Source organism: Euwallacea fornicatus, chromosome 20 (assembly GCF_040115645.1).
Source record: "Euwallacea fornicatus isolate EFF26 chromosome 20, ASM4011564v1, whole genome shotgun sequence".
Classification (NCBI taxonomy): Eukaryota; Metazoa; Arthropoda; class Insecta; order Coleoptera; family Curculionidae; genus Euwallacea; species Euwallacea fornicatus.
The window spans coordinates 2,998,921-3,019,065 of record NC_089560.1 but is presented as its reverse complement, the minus strand read 5'-3'; the positions used below and the strand labels follow the sequence as shown (position 1 = coordinate 3,019,065).

The 20,145-nt window shown below is 35.4% G+C and overlaps 3 protein-coding genes across 11 annotated transcripts; 2 read left to right on the top strand and 1 right to left on the bottom strand.

Moving 5' to 3' along the window:
- Positions 1-119: 119 nt before the first annotated feature.
- On the top strand, positions 120-6,534 carry LOC136345646 (uncharacterized). Of its 2 annotated transcripts, XM_066294155.1 has the most exons (11): positions 120-482; positions 1,113-1,341; positions 1,412-1,591; positions 1,950-2,133; positions 2,185-2,321; positions 3,070-3,238; positions 3,297-3,411; positions 3,475-3,504; positions 3,556-3,664; positions 3,953-4,071; positions 4,125-6,534. In XM_066294155.1, exons 1-11 carry the CDS (start codon positions 343-345, stop codon positions 4,495-4,497), a joined length of 1,785 nt encoding a protein of 594 aa, XP_066150252.1. In that variant the 5' UTR covers positions 120-342; the 3' UTR covers positions 4,498-6,534. The 2 variants fall into 2 exon arrangements, with proteins under 2 accessions (XP_066150252.1, XP_066150253.1); XM_066294156.1 differs by lacking the exon at positions 3,475-3,504.
- A 1,460-nt stretch (positions 6,535-7,994) lies between these two features.
- On the top strand, positions 7,995-12,561 carry LOC136345492 (uncharacterized). Of its 6 annotated transcripts, none has more exons than XM_066293842.1 (11): positions 8,058-8,280; positions 8,340-8,568; positions 8,624-8,803; positions 8,896-9,079; positions 9,988-10,130; positions 10,184-10,349; positions 10,407-10,503; positions 10,564-10,608; positions 11,159-11,267; positions 11,912-12,030; positions 12,171-12,561. In XM_066293842.1, exons 1-11 carry the CDS (start codon positions 8,156-8,158, stop codon positions 12,532-12,534), a joined length of 1,761 nt encoding a protein of 586 aa, XP_066149939.1. In that variant the 5' UTR covers positions 8,058-8,155; the 3' UTR covers positions 12,535-12,561. The 6 variants fall into 6 exon arrangements, with proteins under 6 accessions (XP_066149941.1, XP_066149937.1, XP_066149939.1 ...); XM_066293843.1 differs by having other exon boundaries at positions 8,061-8,280; positions 9,997-10,130; XM_066293840.1 differs by having other exon boundaries at positions 8,053-8,280; positions 10,184-10,503.
- A 459-nt stretch (positions 12,562-13,020) lies between these two features.
- LOC136345491 (PHD finger protein 14) lies at positions 13,021-19,334 on the bottom strand. Of its 3 annotated transcripts, none has more exons than XM_066293836.1 (16): positions 19,059-19,334; positions 17,402-17,569; positions 17,200-17,345; positions 16,997-17,145; positions 16,786-16,943; positions 16,561-16,732; positions 16,230-16,504; positions 15,709-16,013; positions 15,410-15,654; positions 14,662-15,095; positions 14,340-14,529; positions 14,177-14,282; positions 13,984-14,126; positions 13,731-13,925; positions 13,405-13,513; positions 13,021-13,154 (listed from the first exon to the last, which is right to left on the bottom strand). In XM_066293836.1, exons 1-16 carry the CDS (start codon positions 19,117-19,119, stop codon positions 13,143-13,145), a joined length of 2,868 nt encoding a protein of 955 aa, XP_066149933.1. In that variant the 5' UTR covers positions 19,120-19,334; the 3' UTR covers positions 13,021-13,142. The 3 variants fall into 3 exon arrangements, with proteins under 3 accessions (XP_066149933.1, XP_066149934.1, XP_066149935.1); XM_066293837.1 differs by lacking the exon at positions 19,059-19,334 and adding an exon at positions 18,672-18,798; XM_066293838.1 differs by lacking the exon at positions 19,059-19,334 and adding an exon at positions 18,672-18,781 and having other exon boundaries at positions 17,402-17,566.
- Positions 19,335-20,145: the final 811 nt, after the last annotated feature.

Sequence of the window (20,145 nt, the reverse complement as noted above, 5' to 3'; positions counted from 1 at the left end):
TGTAGAATTCTGACTAATTTAGTAAATTAACGTACAATATTTATATTTAATTAATTCCCACCTCCTCATCTTACATCCTTCTAAGTTTTCTTTTGCGCAGGACTCAATTCACCATTGAAACTGACATTTTACTGACTGTGCAGCTCAAACAAAACAAAGAACAGCTGTTCTCATTTCCTTTAGCAATTTTGGTACTGCGCCAATTCAAAATTTTCTATAAATAATAATTTCCCTTTTGGCGAAAAATTTACGAGTTTTGATCAATTATTTCCTGTACAAATTACTTTTCACTGGCTGATAACGAAATGATTTGAGCTGACAAGACAAACAAGACTGAGTGCCATGGCCTCGATCTTGGGGATTTGGGTTCCTCATGTAATATGGGAAAGCATTTTTAGTTACTTGACGACCACCGATTTGATTAACTTCTGCAAAACATCAGACGAATATGATAATTTCTTAAGGGAGAGAAACATTGTCAAGTAAGTATCACTAGTAAAAAGTAAAAAGATTCGTTTTTTAATTGAGGACTGCCCTGTTTAAACTTTGTGCAAGTTTGCTGCAGCAGTAACGTGAATATTATTTTATTATGGACCCTTGTAAGTTTACTGGACATTTCTTAAAAAACAGAACAGTCCCTTTATGTGTCTGAGATTAAGGTAGGAACAGAAAATTGTTGTTTTTTATTCAAAGGACTTTCTCTTACATTAACAAGGTGACAGAAATGAAGATTTTTACCTTAGTTACTGTTGCACAGAACTAAAGCAAGTAAGGTACTTTCCTAGTATCTCTACTAATGTTTATGTTTGCAATTCAGTTACCTTTAAAAAAAATATGTCTTTCTAACTGTAATTTATTTTTGAGCACTAAATAAAAATAGATAGCTGTAATTATTGGTAATTGATTGAGTAGATAGTTTATTTTAAATATCATTTAATTATTGACCTATTACCCAAATATGGTGCAAAATATTTCAAAGCAATTGTTCTCAGTCTATTACTACTACTAACATTTATAACTGTAATTTATAAAATCTTTTTTGAGAAATACCTTATTTTTGGTTAATTGAAGTTTGTCTTAAACTAGCATCACAACCCACTGTAATGTTTCAGATCATTCGATATAAGCTGCAATTATGATTTCTGTGATATGAACTTATACACCTACATAAAAAGTAATGTGGCATATGAATATATCAAAAGTTTAAACATTAATAAGTTGCATTGGGTGTCGTTGGGAGATTTACGAAAACTTGTGAAAAGTTTGTCCAATTTAGAAGAATTATATGCATTGAATACTGCCTTAAGTATGCGAGCCCGAGATATTGTTCTGTATGGGAAGGTAAGCATTTAGTCTTGTTTATCCCCTTTTTATAAAGATAACTTCAGTGGTTGTTCAAATTTTTGTTTAGCTTAAGTCCCTGGCAATAACAATTGAAGGAGATCATTTACTAGAACCAAATACAGCTTTATATCAAAATAATCTCTATCTTTTAAGAAAATTATGTTTACATGTAATACGCAAACATCCCAAGTTTTCCTACGGATTGAGCAAACTTTTTACTGAGCTATTTGGTCTTAATGTTTTATGGGTAAGTCAGATAGGTGGTATATTTTGTCGAGTTTAGGTTGAATAAGATAAATAAATATTTAAGTTTTATGGGGTGTTACAATTTGAAGGCATGAATGCATGCGATTGCTATATTTGTAATTAAAAAGAAGAAAGAAAGGGGGATTGGTTAAGGGCCAAATTACTAACATGCTGCTAACTTTAACATCAAGCTAATTGCCATTAAAATAACGAATCTGATCAATACTGAGACTCTATTTAACAACTTCCATTTAACCACCTCTCTACCACCAATTGATATAGTTACATATATAGCAATTCTAAGCCATTGAATTTGTAAACCCCACATAAGTGCACTGATTTAGATATGTCCTATTTAGATATACGACTCAGACAGCACAGATTCTCTCCCAATATCCTACGACATGATCGTAGAAAAGTTGCAATCTTTGAATCAGTTAGTGATAAAATCTAGGGTTTACATCCCTTTATTGGATTACAGGCCCTTTGGTCTCGCCAAGTACTTTAGCAGTACAAGGTTTAAATCTATAATCATGTGTTACGGTACTGCACTCAAGCTTTATGGGTTCATGTTATTAATTCTTCGCGTTTTAGAACGCATTCCCAAAGATAAAATTGTGTTATTGAGAGATGTCTCAATTTTTAAGCCTTTTGAGAGCAAATTGGAGCAGGCTTGGAGTTCGTTCCGGCTATCTCGATGCGAGATGCCCTTCGATCCAAAAGTTCACAGGGTAATTGATTTTTTGCGAATAAACTGAACGTTTCCAACATCTCTTAAATCATTTACTCGAATTTTTCAATTTTTATACATGGGCAAGAAATTATGCCAGATCCAATGACGTTCCGCTTACCATTTTCTGAAATGGGCAGGGAATTATTATTTTTTCACTGAACATCCTATACATTATTTAATTTTTAAATTTTTTAAATAATTCGTAACTCTTTTCGATTAACACACTATTCGCTAAAGGGACGAGTTTTTAATAGAATCATGGTAAAAAATATCGATATTTTTAGTATTCACTTTTTCGTCAGTTAAAAATAGTAAGCCGTGTTCCCACTTAAAGTTCCTAATGATCCACGTGAGGACCACCGTTTATATCTAGAGTTGGATGTAGACATGGCCGATGCGGATGAGCCTTTTGAAGACGTTCTTCAGAAAAGAAGATTAACTTGTCACCACCATTTCATAGATTTAAGCAATTTTTGAACGGAAAGTGTTAAAGTTTTTTTTCGAATAATTGAATCTATTGGTGAGTGATCTAGCAAAATCATTCTGCCCATTTCAGAATAACGGAGAGCTCAGCAGGCTTGCGGCACTCTTTATCATGCCACTGAGCATTTTTTATTTAAGTGCAAAATATTTCATAAAAATTTGATAAAAATGGTTTTTGTGAGATGCTACTAGCGTTCCATACATTTGGTAGACGCTGCAAATTAATTGTTTCTGAGACTAAATCTTTAATTGTTTTATTTTAGGAAATATACTTGACTCAACAAATAAAGAACGTTAAATTCGAGGAGTTGAACTTTTTCCATTACCGATGCTTTTGCACTAAAGAATTCATTAGAGCCTCATGGGATTTTTTGAAATCGGAAAACAGTGTCGGTCTAAAAAAATTAAGCATTAAATCATGCATTTTACAAAGTATGTTAATAATACTAAGCTTTTGACACATAAGTGACGGGTATTTTTCTCTTTGTAGGAGAACACTTTCATAAGGACAGGTCATTAGTGCATTTGCCTAAGAAGTACCCCATTTTAGATATAATAGAAAACTGTCCTAGACTTAACACGTTAGAATTAATGCAGTGTTCGAGGTAAAACTTATAATAAAAATTGTAGATTTTCTTCCTAAGAATATTCTTCCTTTATTTTTGTAGATTTGATACGGAGGTAGAGGATGATTTAATGTAATATTTCCCGTCTGTATGCGTTTGTTTATATACGTACGTCTATTTTAGTTGCAACGTATCAATTATTGATGCATATCCCTTTATAAGTAACTGGAGACATTTGGAGAAACTAACGTTGGAAGTTCCCTCACATTTGCAGGGAGATTTTCTAATAGATGTAAGTATTATCTTGCCGATCAAATTTGTGTTTGATAATACTTTCTCTACAACTTCCTCCTCACTCTTTGATAAACTAAGCATCAATTGAAATGGTAGATACTCCCCGTTTTAGATAAATCGAACTTGAGAATGTATAATTTTAGATCTGTTCAATCGATATTTATAAATGGGACAATTTTCAAAGTCATCTTGAAATGTAAAAAAAAAATATTTAACAATATTCAGATACATTGAGGAAAATCTTAATATGTTTCCATCTACCAATAATGTCAGAATTTTTTTTCAGCTGACAAAATACTGCACGAACTTGAAACTTTTACGGATCATCAGTGACCATACCAATGAGTACCTCAATAGAAACACATACAAGGCATTGGAGTACGCCTCAAACTTGCAGGATTTTTGGTCAGATCTTCAAACTTTCTTTCATTATGAAGTTAAATTTTTCTCATTTCCAGCTTTGAGAACTTATCGGCCAACTTACCGGTTCTCTTTGATAGCCTTTGTAAGATTCGTACTCAAAAGCTGCATAGAGTGTTCATCAATTGTGACTACTCCCACGCGACGTCCTTGAACACGTTAGAAAGTTTCTTGGTTTTAAATCCGCAGCTCATCTTGCTGTTTTTGTCCGGTAAAGGGTTGAAGAGGTCTTATCTGAATGCAGCCCTTCGATTGATGCACAAATATAAGAAAAATTGCGATTATAAGACTTTTTTTGCCAGACAAGACGCGCGTGATTTTATGAGAAATTTTCGCGTTTGCGAGGTCGATGATGAGCTGTTTAATTCTGATAGTGTGGTGTCTTCGGTAGATTTTTATAGCTTTAGGTAGCGCGCTTAGGGAGTTTTACAATTAGATTGCATAATTTTTCGTTTTTGTGTGTGAAGCGAAAAATTCCAAATGAAAATTCAAAAGCAAAGGTTTCTGGGACAAGAATTATGTAGTAAAAAATAATTATTATTTTATTTAAGGGGAATTACTTCTAGACCAGTTGGCGAGGCTAGAAATTCAAGTTTTTTTGTATTTTAGTGTTGGATTTTTTTTTAAGATTCAAAATTTAAAATTTGCCAAAAAATATACAGGGTGTGCCAGATTTTAAGTAAAATCAAGTATGTGAGTTGTGGAAAAGTTGTTGTTTGCATCCCAAGACAAGCTAATTTATATTAATGAAAGATTAACCTAAAGTTATAGAAATAAAACAAATATACCTAGATTTCCTAAAACATACTTAAAAAATAAAAATTTTCTCAGAATTTCGAAACTTTTGTTTTTGATAATCGTTCTATTTAAAAATTTATTTTAAGTTATTAATTTTCGTTTTCAGGGTTAAATAGTTTATAGAATAAAAACTAATTTAATTACATTATTTGGAAAATATAAGTCACTGCCTGATAGTTTTAGTTGTCATTAATACCAGTTACTCATAAGGTATCTACTAAGCAGAGATTACGAGATGAAGTGTATTTTATTTATTAATAGTTGTAATTTAACAAATCAATGTATGAGCCGTTCTTTATAATACACATAGGGTATCAATTTAAAAAGTTTACACTTCTATTATCTCAAAATGAGATAGATTTTTAAAAATCGCCGGAACACGACCGAAAGAGAAGTGTAAAATTCATGTTAACAGATATTAAAAGTCAGTTAAAATTTATTGAGTCCATGCGTGTGTAAAAAGAACTCAAATTATTTTCATTCATGGGAAGCAAAAAAGATGCGCTGGAAGAATTTCGGAAGTTTTTAATGTTAGAAATTCTAACATGAGTCACAGATATGTTTTGGTTTTAACACACAGTTAAAACTTGCAGCACAACAAAATTCAATATTAATTCCTGAAAAGTTTTCAAAATCTTCGAAACAGTTCTAATTGTGATATATTTTTTTATCATGTTCAAAGAACGTCCTACGTACCTTCCAGAAGAGCCAAAATTGAAAATAATTTCAATTTTCAACCAAAATTCTAATTACTTCGTTTTAATTTACCCGACAAAACCTAATTGTGGACAACCATCAGAACTCACCCCCAAGCACCTAAAGCGTGAATTAGAGGCACGTTAGCAACATTCCTTTTCAGTCACAAAATGAGAGTTAAACACCACTTACTTTCACTTACTAAATCTTGGATATACTAATTGCGTACCACAAGAGTCTTTAAAACACAATAAAATCTCTTTATTAGTGCAGCGCGCATTACGAATATCTTGTGCTCCTCCACGCTAACGTTCAAGTGAATCATTTACGAACCGATACCGGTAGTACCTGCTTTTTGTAAAGGTCCAGCTGATCGGCCTTATAAACGATACATGCGATGTTTCCAGATTTAGTAAAATGGGAGAAAAATTGTGGATTCAAGACAGAAGTTTAATTATGGAAACATACCCTAGTGGAATAAATAGTACATTTTTATTGCATAGAGAACAATCGAAAAAGAAGTCGGAGGCTTTTCAAAAACAATGCTAACTTAGAATTTCATACGTCGTATTTATAATCAGTGGCCGAAGCTTTTGCTTCGATTCAATTTGAGCTTTTTCCGAGTACACTACTCAGCGATCGTGCGAATTTTGCCCGATTTCAACTCGGATAATTTATATAAAATAATATCAACATTTATCAAAACGATATTCAATATAATAAATGAAAAGCTCTTTAAAATGACGTATCCTTACCTTAACCACTTTATCATTTGAGATATTTGAGAAGGTGACCCTGCGACATAGACGAAAGAGGCGCACTGAATTCTACATAAAAATTATTCCCCTTCCAATAACAAAATCGACGTGTTCCGGAGATTTAAAAAAATCAATCCAGCGTGGAAATAACAGGGGTTGGAAGCTTTTAAATAGACACCCTGTATAGAAGTTCGATTTTTCCCGATTTTTATTTCAAATTAATTCCATATACCCCTTAGTTTCTTGTTATAAGCTATGTCTAATGAAAAAGATATGGCGATAATTGAGTTAAAAATGCGGAAATGCCGTTCATATCCCCGAGCAACCCTGAACCCTCAGCACTAAGTGTGGTTCTTACTATACAGGGAGTTATTGAACAAGTGTCTGATCTCTGATAAGGCGATTTTTGAAGTAGATTTTAATATGGAAGTTCTTATAAACAAGTGCCCCAGTTCGTTTAGTTTTCAAGATGCGGGATATCAAAGCTGAAAAAATAAATCACATATTCTTTGATATTTTTCAATGTCTTCCAGTTTATTTATTCGAAATTTCGTATTCGGAGGTTTTTGGAATGAGAAATTCAAAATTAATTAAATTTATCAACGATTTAGTAGCATCTTTTAGAAAACGCCACAAGCGACCATTAGGACACTTAAAGAGCTAATAATTAGCTGAATATTTGGCATGCCTGATCAGCTTTAGATGCGTTTTTCTCGGAAACTACTGCTTCTAGCGAAGGCAATGACGTATGCTTTTTTTCAAGATAAGAAATATCTTTTCGTCAAGAGAGAAAAACATTCTCTTCGTAACTCATATACAGTGTGGCGCAAAAAAGTTGCAGCTGTCTCCAAAAGATCGCTTGTGGTGATCTCCAAAAATACAACTAAATCGGTTAAATAATACCCGGTATACTTCATTTCTGCTCCAGACTGTTCCGTACACGTTACATACTATACTATTGCTAAGACTGGCAGTATGTAATTAGATAAATGTGTGTTCGCACGTAACTAGCTGCAGTATTCACAGCTACATTTGAACCAACCTAACTACCCACGGAATCCTCTATATAGTTATGTAACTGACATGGGATGAACAAGGAATACCTAGGGAAAACCTGCCTTAATCCGAAACGTGGTAGGGTAATAGTAGTGAACCAAGACAAGCGTCTAGCGTCATGAGTCTTCTGCCCGACCGATGTTTCGGGACGTTGTTTTGTTTGGGACGAGGACGCTCTTGCAAAAATCCCTTCACCGGAAGCATTCCATGCACACCATATCGCGGGTGAGGCTCGGTCAAAGCAAAACAATTTACATGATAATAAAAACTGCGTATAATTTGAAATTTCGCTAAGTACGATTGGAATCATATTTCCGAATTCTACCCGAATTAAAAAAATTCGCGCATGCTGACAAGAATAACTTGGTTCACATGGTCAAAGATCTTAGTGGCGTTCCTGCTATTCCTTGCCAGGAGTGTTTTAAAAAACGATAATTTTCTACGCCACTGTCCTTTTTATAACTGTCTTTTTTTGCTTCTTTCAGATGCTTTTTCGGACTGTATTTCCTGACGTATTTTTCTCGCAAGTACCGTATTTTACTCAGAACTATTAGGCTTCAAATTAAAATAATGGACAAACCAGAGCTGCGCCTCGAAACACACGCTTTTATCTCTGGATTCGCGTAGGCGAGAACGATCCTGAAACGTAAAGGCTATTCAAAAATAATCAACCCGAAAATAGCAGCAGGAATTTCAGTAAGTGCAGTTCGGCGTACTATCGAACAAGTTTCGATCTCTTTAGATTAGTCCGATTCGGAAACATGGACATCCTCCCTTGCGAGATATGGGAGGAGGTGGTTAAGAATTTGACCGCACTCGACTTGATCAACTTCTGCAAAAGCTCCGACGAATTCCTGTTTTTGCTCAGGGGTAAGAATGTTGTGATGTAAGTGCGAGTTGGTCTTTGCGTGGTAGACGAAAAAAAAAATGCCTATTCATTCTTAGAAACTTTGATCTCGGTGGGTGTTTTGCGGCCCACAAAGAGCAACTTTATAAGCAAATTAGTCAAGAAGTCGCATATGAGTATATAAAACGACTAAATATTAATAAGCTCTACTGGCTGACCTTAGAAGAAATTAGGGATATAGTGAGATTATTGCCCCACCTAGAGGAATTACGGGCTTTGGATACGATATTAGGAATGAGAAATGAGGATGTGAATTTGTATAGGAAAGTGAGTATCACCTAGATCCCCCTAAGGCGGTCGTTTCTGAAATAAAATATTGCAGCTTAAAAAACTTGCAATTTCCGTGGAAGCCGACCAATTCACATCTCCAAGAGAACTCTATAGGGACAATCTATCAAATTTGAGGTCTTTGTGTATAAAATTTGTCACCAAGTACCGGGCAGACTTTCGACGGATCTATTATATGTTCTTCAACGAACTGCGCAAATTGGACGACCTTTGGGTAACTTCCCTTTATATTGCGATTTTATTAAGTTTAAGTGCCCATTAAAGAGATATATAAATATACAACAGCGATGAATGCATTATTTTTAGATATACGATGCCGACGACGTGGAAGTTCAATCCTTACGCTACGATTATATAGTTTGCAATCTGAGGAATCTCCAGACATTGGTCATCAAGTCCAAGACGAATCTAACGCTGTTAGATTACCAGCCCTTTGGATTGTTGAAGATATATGAAAGACGTCGTAGCAATATTACTACAATTTGTTACGGTAAGTTTGGAGAGGGCCTATTTCCATTAAATCGACTCAAAGACGGCAAAAACATTTTCTGTAAGAGCCTTGATGTAAAAATTACGAATATTTATTTTCCAAATAAGTGGGGATAAGGACACTGTATTGCATGCGACTGGCTGTTGCACGAAAGACGTAAAGCTAAGTTCAGGCAAACAGTCAAGTGTGGGAAAGACACTTGAAAGTAAAAGTGTGTACAGAACAGTCGAAGTGGAAGTTTGTACAGACCATTTTGACACCCCTTACATAAAAAACGAAAAAGTTTAGTGCGGATATACATAAATGTAGGAAAAGTTAGCTAAAAAATATGCAAAAAAGTGATATTGAAACGAAAAAAGGATGTTGTGCAATCTGATATCACATATTTCTACTTAATGGCTTCATCAGGCGGTGCCTGCAAAGTAAAAACAAGAGAAAATCACTAACGGGCGTCAGCTTAGCTTGTGAACGCTCCGTTCCTTATACGAAATTGCTTCTGACTTTTCCTTCTTTCGTTCATCTGCATAACTTTGTAATTTTTTTTTTAATTCGTGGCTGGATAAATCTAAGAAGGTATCTACATGCACATAGCTTCCGTAGACATCCTGGACTCATTCCTGAATTGAAGAAACTTTGGGTGTTTCCTCAAAAGCTTGAGTTCATGTCTGTGATTTACGTTTTTTCTTCCACCCGCATGTGTGTATATTTTCGAAGATATACTCAATTGTCCGCTTGTTCCTCGAACATATGTCTGATGAAACCAATAAGTAGATTTACGTATAGCTAGGCTGTCAAACATCTTCTCATATCTGCTCCCAAACGTTTTATTCCTATTACGGATTACCTGCTAACTTCCCTGTACCTTGTATACTTATTAACTATTTTTGTTGACTGCCTAACTAAAACAGTCCTTTCAGTGAAGCTGGAAGTGCTGCAACTGAATAATAGAAAGCGATCGCTGTCCGAGGTGTTCGAGAGCAGAACGGAGAAGTCTTGGAACGTGGTCCATTCATTTCTGACTGAAATTCCCTGCACTTTGAAAACGTCTTTAGTAAGTTGATTTACTTCCATTCAAACAGACCTTAAATAATCACTTATTTTCAGCACATCTATAAATCCAAATCGATAAAGAATTTAGATTTTAACGAGCTTTCCTTTTATCACACTAGAGTATGTAACTCTACATTCATTAACGCGGTAATAGACATTTTACTATCTAAACGCTCTAGAAGCTTAAAGAAACTTTGCTTAACTTTCTGTGTCCTCCAGGGTAACATTGAAATCCGTCTTATTAACAGCTTAATATACAGAAAGTTTAATATTTTAGAGGGGAATGTAGATCAAACTGAGAAGCAAAACGTGTTTCGACACGTTATTAACAATTGCCGTCATTTGACAGATTTGGAAATCGTGTCGTGCTTAAAGTAGGTATGATTGTCGTTTGCTATTATGTTGTTCGGGTAATATTTACGATCCATTTTCAGTAATGACAAGATGGAGGTGGACGAAATCCCCTTCAGAGTTCCTTGGTAAGTATAATAGTGCATTTAGGTCGTCTTATCTAAGGACTCACGGTCAAAATACGAAAAGTATTCATTGAGGAATTCGTCTCTAGGTAAATAATAATTATATAGATGAACTGTAACTAGTACTTGGGCCTAAGGATAACTTATCCGTTAACGTATAGTAAAATATTTAAACTTAACGTGAACGTAAATGGTGGAAATATTAACAATGTTGGCAACAGGATGCGGTGTTACCAAATTTGTCGTATGTAATGGATGTATTTATTTAAATACCACCTAATTTTTTTAAATCAAATTTTCCGTTTTACTGATGATTTATTTGCCACAAATTGTTTTTTTATAAAGACACGCTTATGCCTGATAGGCAGTGTCATTACCTATTGCCGAGACGAATACCTCGTTAAAAACTTTTCCTATGTTGAACGTGAGAGTTGGCAATGAAATTACGTTAATCATGAGGTTCATCGATTTTTGGACTGAATGACCTCTAACTATAATACTACTATAACTACAATATTAAATAAAAATATAAACGATTATTTCTTCAATTTAGTTACAGCTCCGCAATAATTGGGGCATACGACTTCATCAGTAATCTCAAACATCTGAAAAGACTGACATTAGAAGTTCCATCATACGTAAATGGAACTTTTATTAAGGAGGTATGTATACCCCAGTTATTCTTTGCCGATTTTTAATAACTTGAATCGCTTCTCTCAATCTGTCAGTGCCCCTGTCATGTACCCTGAATAGTCAGTTTTCAGTCATGTTGTCTAACTGACGATATAGAAGTATCAATGTTAAAGTGGTTTCTTTGAATTAGCACAAGGTGTTAATTTTTCGTTGCAAATGTGGTGTTATGGGGGCAGCGGTCTTGGTCATTAAATGCTTTTGTTAGTAAAATGAAAGGAAACCGGGAATTTTGATGTTAAATGCGCATAGGATTGTTCATTTCTTTCATAGAAGGGAAGTGATTTGGATCTGCCGAGAGTATATTAAATATTGACGCATAGTATGCGATTGTTCATAGATAATGGTAGTTTTCCGGGTAATCTCTTTGAGAAGAGAGTACTGGAGTATTTTAGTTACCACTGAAGTTAAAAGAAAACGGTTTGCGCAAAACTACTTTAATTTTTTATGAAACGAATGTTCTCAGTAACAGAAAAGTAGCAGACGTGTTACCTTCTTCGTTCCAGGGCACTGTTGAAAATCTTGTAGGTGAAATAGGCGCTGTAAAATATATCACATTTCCAACGAATACAACAAAACATCGATACTCCATACACATGTAACAATTACGTTTCAGATTCTTCTTAAATGCCACGACTTGCAAGCCTTGTCGTTAATAAGTCTGGATGCAAATGAAGATTTGAGCTCAATTTTATACTCTCACCTAAATTATGCAAAAAATCTCAAGGAGTTCAGGTAAACCCCAACGTTTGTACATTATTCCACACTTGTTATTGCATTGGGGCATAGTAGCCGATCAGTAAAAATTGTTGGTCATACATAAAAAAATATCGATTAAAAAAATCAATACTTACCAGAAAATTTCTCCTTTACAGGTTCGAAAGCATTCACATCGACCTAGACCGCTTATTCTCAGCCTTCAATAGAGTTCTTTCGTCGAAGTTGCAAAGAGTGGTGATAAAATGCGACTACGAACATTCTTCACAATTGTGGCCGCTCGAAAAACTGCTCAGACGTAACAATGAACTGATTCTATTAGTGATTTTGGTGGCCAAATACAACAGGCATCAAATTGCACGACTGCAAGATCTCTTGAACGAGCGGGTTGATTGTCCAGCAAAGATCTACGTGGCCAAAACCGCTATGGCTCCAGGAGATGACTTGGCTATTCCAGAAGCACACAAGGATATTGTGTATTTTGATAGCAACATTTCAGTACTTCATTTTTCAGATTTTTAGTAATTGAAATAAAGGATATTTTCTTTGTGTTGGTTTTCTGTAGAGTATAACGAAACCCACAAAATCTTCCGAAATTACTCTGTATTTCCGCACACAATAAGGCTTTTTTCCCATAACATAAGTAATAATGAAATGGTTTATATAAAAGTTATAGATTTTCTCATACATTTCATCATACGTTATCAAAAAATACAGATGAATAACATTAACTTGGAAAATCATCGTGGGCAATCAGGCAATCGACACTGAAACTTTTTATCGACACCTGAACGGTTATGGCTATTTTACCGCACTGTTACCAGTGTGGTGAATGATGAAACTGGCGACTTTACAATTACTAGATGCTTAGAATTTAAAATTATTTTTAAGTTTTTATTATAATTGTGCAACCTCAATGAGGAAAAAATAAATGTATATTTCATAAAGCAATCAGCGCATTCATCCATAACCAACAAAAAATTTGTCTCACACTGGTATGAAAAACCATTTACAATTTTTGTCACGTTGTCGTATATTATAAATATAAGACTAAACAGTTCATCTGAAAATCAAAACTAAAAAGTTGATTATGAACGTATTAAACCATCAATATTAGTGCCACTGCATGATCATTCGGATGCCTGAAAAGGGAAAGAGAATCCGGGGTTTACTATCGTTCGTCGAAGAGCCATTCGAACCCCCCCAATTTTGAATCACAAGATAAGTGTTTAAGGCCCAGTTGAATTTGTAGCAATTTAACCGTAGATGATGCTTAAAAATTAAGATATGGAACTGGACTCAAGTCTACCCAGACCTACCTGCGACCCTAAATTCGATGGAGTTGTGTGGCTTTTTCAAAGGGTTTTAAGGAAACAAAAATTTGATACTCACTGTCGGATCACAATCGGCACAATGCCACGAGTAACCTCGCTTTTTTGGGGACGATTTCAATGGTGGCTCTAAACAGGAAAAGTGATACAGCTTTAAGCATTCATCGCATCTGTAACAAATCGAAAATGGTATATTAAGATATATATTTCATACGGCAGCTCATTTGCCAATTGCTTGTCAAATTGAATCGTAATATCTATGGTATAAGATGGGAACATTTCTATTCTTTAAATTTTCCGTTTCACATCCGCTACATGCAGCCCTGTATAATTGGCGTTTTGCCTGGGATATATTGTATAAAATCGAAAGCGATTAATGCCACTTACCTGACCGCGGTAGTACTAAGGGCATTTTGTTGACAGACATGACATTGACTACTCAAAATAGGAGCAGGCTTGGAACCGGGAGATGTACGCTCTGTAGTGCTACCTCGAATTGCTCGTGATGGCACTGGAATTTCTAGGGGATCTTTGACGGGTAAGGCCAACGGGTCTTTCGAAGTGGCCTCGGAGAAAGAATTCCTAAACAAATTACCATGCTTCGCTGAGAAAAACCTGGGGAAATCAATCTAAAGTCTACCTTGGGCTATGCTTTTTCTTAGAACTTGAGATCTTCAAGCTTATAGGTGGAGGAGCATTATCATCTGCTTCGTTGGGGACATAAAAACATTGAGGATTTGACTCTGATGCAACTTCACCAGCCGGTAGGGGTATTGACTTAATCTATCACATATATCAGTAACCCACCATAATTAACCCCTAAAAAGTTTTACCTTGATGGTGATCCTGGGATGCGGGAGACTTTCTTCCATGTCAAGGCTCTTCTTCTTGCGTTTTCGCTTATGTTCTTTGCTCGAAGTTCCGGGTTCCGGACTGTATCTGCAGGAATCATAATCTTCTTGTCTCTTCTGAGGCGATTAAGATGACACTACTTACCTGTTTCTATGTTTTTCTCTTCGGCGTTTTTTGGATGACTTGTGCCCGTCGTGAGATTCGGTGTACCCATTATCCATGATAACCTCTATATCGTCATTGCTTCCTAGTTCCGCGAGCAGATCGACGGTTTCCTGACTCGACTCTTTTTTGCTTGTACCTTCGGACACACTTGCTGAAGAGTGCTTTCGCTCTAGTCATTAAAAAACATCGGAATTTGTGAAAATAAATTAAGGCAATATTGTGAAGTTTGGACTTCAATTTTGAAATTTGGTATATTCTGATTAATTCCGAAAATAATTCTCTAAAAGACGGAAAATCTCACCTTTCCATACTTTTTCAGTATCTTCCATCGATTTATCCCTGTCGCTAACGGACGAATACCTTCTCCCCTTCTTGGTCTTCTCCGCTGAATTGTCTAGCATCGATTCCACCAGCTTAATTTTCAATTTCGGCGTGTTGGGAGATTCGTCAGGAGTTTCAAGTTCGGATCTATCACGGCTATATACGCTTCTGCTCCTTCTTGGAGTCTTCATTTCCTCCACTTCAGAATCGGACGTTTTGTCGCACTCCGAACACTGCCATCCATAGAGTTTGGACTTCTTTGGCAGTCGGGAAAGCGGTGGGTTCAAGCAGTTTGTGTGATAGTATAAATGGCACGTGTCGCATTTGGCAAGAAGGTGCTGGTCGCGTCTTTGCCGACAAATACCGCATTCGTTCAGCTGCAGAGGTTCTTCTCTGTTTGATTTTGGGTGACTACTACATGAAATTTAAGAAAACGGGAATTAATAGCTATTTCTCTGTACGGAGATTTAAAAAAATATATTTAATGAACTGTAGCACAAAGAAAAAGAAGAAAACATATTTTTAGCTGTTTTTCAAGATTCAAAAATAATACTAGATAATAATATGCAGTTTTTAGCATTCGTTGGAATAATCTGTTAAGAATTTTTCTTGAGTGTTATGAAAATACGAAATAGTTATTAAAGAACAAATTCTTAATACACATGTTTTTTTCTCGCTTCAAAAATCATCCAAACATAATCTTATTCGGCGGTTTAGTTTTGACCTACCTTAAAACGCGATCTCCACGAGCATTCGAAATATTCTTTAAAGGAAACCCAATCCCCATCTTCAAAGCAGCTGCAGTGGGAACTGCCATAGCTCGTACCGGATGTACTACCGAAGGCTTCCCAATGTCGTCAATGTTCGGCATATTCTTCGTAGGACATGCGCTTAGAATTGCTGAATGGTACTTCTGAATGCTGGATTTCAAGTCCGCAGTTTTCCCACTGACTTCTTCACTTCTTTTAAGAACCTTAATGCCCCCCAATCAGTATTTATTGCTAACATTTAAAGAAATCTTACGCACTTTGTCATAGGAAGTCCTTAAAGTTTGTTGATCCTCGAGCAAGACGTTGTTTTCGGACATTAGCGCCTCTAACGAGGACTTCATGTCTTTAAGCCGCTCGTTTCTATCCAAATAGTACGCAATAAACTCAACTGTAAAGGCGGGAGGAATATGCCATTTTTTCCTAATATCGGCTAGGGCGGTTAATTGAGAGTCGTGTGTTTCTAGGGCAGCAGTTTTGATGCCCATCATCTCGGCCTTTCTCAGTAATTTGCGGCAGGCTGAGGCACTGGTTGTGATTAGTCTGGGCATTTTTTGTGTTGGAACTGCGAAGGAAGTCAAGTTGAATTAAAATACTAAATTAATGATGCAAAATCATTGTAACTGTACTTCTTAGAGTATTTAAATTAATTTATTTGACAAAGACTTGAAGATCATATTGTGGTTCATTTGAGTCAAAAAATTGTATGTTTTGCATTTTATACTAAAAGAAATGAGGATATTGACATGATAACAAATACTAACCCACGATGTCAACTTACCCCAAGGAGCTGCCTTCCTTCTCTTATATTCTAAATAGTGTAATTTTTGCTTCTCAAGCTTTCTAATTATCCTAAGCTGCTCAGGAGTTTCCATGTGCCCCTCCTTATCAAACTGTATTTTCCGGTGTTGCATACGCAGTTGCCACGCCAGATAATTTCGTTTGCGTTTTTTGACTAGAGTTTTATCCGAATGTAGTTTACAGTGTGCGTAAAAAGGATCGGCTTGGTCGACTTCTTCTGTATGAGCTTCAGATAAAAATCCTTCGCGTTGAGCACTGCAGTAATCAATGTTTTATGATAACAAAAACAAGGCACTGTATCTCAAACATACCAAGTAACATGGAAATATGTTCTACACATGCCAGCGTCACATCCAATACACACTCCAGTCCTGGCTAGTCGATCGTCAGAACATAGACAACAAGTTTTTGCGCCCCATTTGCTATAAGGCATTTCAAATAGTGTTACACTAGTTAATTTATCCACTTCGCCAAAAGCTACGCCTAAAATCAGCTCAGGTCTATCAATGATTCAATGCATATTTAACAAAACTTACCTGGAACATACAAAGCGCAAATAAGATGAACCCATTTTCCTACATCCGTTTCCTTAAAAATCCCTCCAGAATTGGGGCAAAGCTCGCAAATCGGATCTTTAACACCTGCTCTGCAGGTCTCACAAAACCAAGGTGCTGTAGGCGCTAATGAATTGGTGCTGTACAATGAATAGTTTCAAAAACTTTAGTTATTAAGTGTTAATAATTTAACCTGGCTAAGCTGTTGGAATCAGACACTCCATAGCAAGCTTCATGGACAGTAACGCCGCAATTGTCACATTCTACAATCTCGTTCACCCCATCGCTGTGGTCCCCCAAACATCCACAACAAATAAACAAATTAGCGTCATTTTCGTTGAACTAAAACATGAAAAACTGTCAAGTGCTATCAGAGATATGTGCAAATCAACATACATTAAGTTTGGACTGTGAATTAGCCTTTTCAATGATATTTGTAACTGAAGAGAATCCATTGGCATTAGGAGAATTAAGATTTCTCAACTCATCCAGTTTCTCTAATTCTGAATCGTCCGACTCAATATCGCTGCTACTGCCAGAATCTAATGGCAGTAAAGAGTTCTTACTAAGTAAATTTAGATCATCTAAATCTTATTACCATTATTTCCTCCACCACTATCCATAGAATCACCATCATCATCGTCGTCACTGACTTCAGCATGATCTTCAATTCGGAAATCCGAATCGTCACTGCTCTCTTCATCAAAATCAATCACACATGCTTGTTCTACAGGTTTTACTCGTCTTTTATTTGGATCTCTCTCTACTGAAAAAAAAACACACATTATTAGTAAATTTTCTAGTTGTTAGTATATAAATTTCCATTTTGTAATGCACATTTAGCAGGAATGAGGTAGATTTAAAATAACTATTGGTTTTGTGATTTTTTAAACTGTTTACATCCATTGGCATCATGTATGAACTACCGTTAAGTCATATCTACGAAGGTCTGTATGATATAAGTATTAGTCTATAATAGGACCATCATAGTCATAGCTATCTTTCCATGCAGGGGAGTAATCAAGGAAACAGATTTTTGAGACTGTGGTAAGCAATGCATAACTAAAACTTTCATATAAAACAATAAAAATTACAGAGATATGATATTGTAAATCTACATCAAATGTTACAAAATCTTACAGTAAGTAATTGTATTATACTTTGTGTGGTAAGAGCTCTATAATGAATTTTCTTTTCTCTTAAAAAGATTGCAAATTATCAGTTACAACTTTGTCCATGTCCATTGTTTGTTTATTGGATGAGACAGCTGTATAAGACATTCAAATATAGATAAAGTATATACAAAACAAAAATCACAAAAATGACAATAGCTCCATTTCAAATATATTTGAAGGGTAGACCTGTTCAGCAAAAATTACCACTCTTTATTCTGCCAAATGTGACCATTAGGTATATGTTTAATGGCCTAATCTTTGGTAGGTAGTCACCAAATTTTATGTTATTTTTCATAATAATAGTGAATTCTAACTACACCTGATGTATTCGACTAGAACCAAACTTCTTGACATCTTGGGCATCGCATTTCTGGGTCTCACAATATCTATGGATTCTTATATTCACCTTTAGAGCACAATTGGATGGAAAATATAAAACAATTTTGAACACAACTCATATTGAAATGACCTAAGATTTAACAAAATAACTCTGTGATAAACATGAATGAAAAGGCTTTCTTATTTGTAATGTGCAAGTGAAATTTTCAATTGCCGGCATTTCCATAGATTAGAAAGTGTGGAAATTTATCTATGTTTTCATTCCTTTCTACGCTTGGAATCCAGTCAGCTAGAGCTGTTCTTATTGCATATTTAAGCAACAAATGCTGTTATTGAAATATATATATTGCTTACCATTGCTCATGTTTATGGCCGTTTCCTAACTGAACATACAATAAGCATTTAAACTAAATATTAAATTAATCAATTAAAAAATGCTCATCAAGAACAAATGCACAAAGCTCAAGAAGTGACATTTATTTGACACTTTAGTCTTTCTCTCCAGTTTGTGTTTGTTCCTACCCTGTCGCTATCCACCTCATGTTCCCTCCTTGTCTTAGAAATGAATTTAGATAAGGAGAGTTGAGATTAGAAATCAATTCTAGTAACATAACCTCAAAAAAAGTTTGTGTTGGGCGGCGAATAGAACCGGCTTTGGTCTGCTTTTGTTTTCTATATCACCAAACTAATTAACAGCAATTTGCTGGTCAAATTCAATTCTTAATTAAACTTTCTACTTACTGGCCGTCTTAACAATAAAATCCACGTCTTCGGCTTGCTCCAGTAAAGAAACAAACTTCATAATTCACTAATGAACAGCTATTATTTTCAATAATATTATAAGTCCACGCGTTGATTTAAAATTGTTTCATTAATTGTAAGAAAAGATTGTTTGTTACGTGAGTCGCTATAAACCTTAAGGATTAAAGTTTTAAAATAATTGCCGAAGCGGCAACGGTGAGATCTGACTTGCAAAAATGCCCAAATTTTACTTAAACAAGAGGCCGAACTCCGTACGCATTGCTTCGATGAAGATTTAAGTGGGGAATAGAATACAAAGCCCAAGCACAATACCGGAATGGGCTACCCACCAGCTGTTCAATTGAGTAGTAGTAGGTAGGAAGAATAATAGTACGTAAGTTATATAAACTGTTCTATTAAATGAGGTGATTGAATTAAAGTAAAATTTGGGTTATAATGAAGAGTGGCTACCAATTTATTAACTTTTATATCGATTTTAAGGTTTTTTTTTCTACGCCTGTTTGGTACCAAAAATTATATCGAAATACCCCCGATTTCCGTATACTGTCATATATTTGCTCTATCTTGCGCGCGCAACAATAAGGAAATAAGTTTATTTCTCACGGCTTCATACCGGTATTCACAGCAACGTGGCAAAATAAACCACCATCAATAGCGCGGCGGCCATTTTGGTGACAGCTGTATCGAATTATCAAGTTTTCGGGCTGTTATGGCTTTTTATGTTTTGCAAATTGTTATAGTCCTTAAAAAAATGTTGTACAGAACACCTATATTTTGGGTTTCGTAATTTTAGTTTTTTGATCTCTTTACGTCGAATAGTATCTTCTGTATTCCATTGAAAAAGAATAAAGTATCAGCTGAAGTCGATCGTAAAAAATATTGTTTGTACGGGGCGTCCTAAAGACGAGGTTCACCATTGCCATCTCGAAAACCATAAGGTTTGATTAAAAATTACAAAATTGTGTATATAAATGCATTAATACTCTTTGTAACTCCACGTTTCATTTCTCTTGCGACTTCATCAACTCAGTGTTTCGACTTTCTAATAAGAACTAAATTTAAAAAA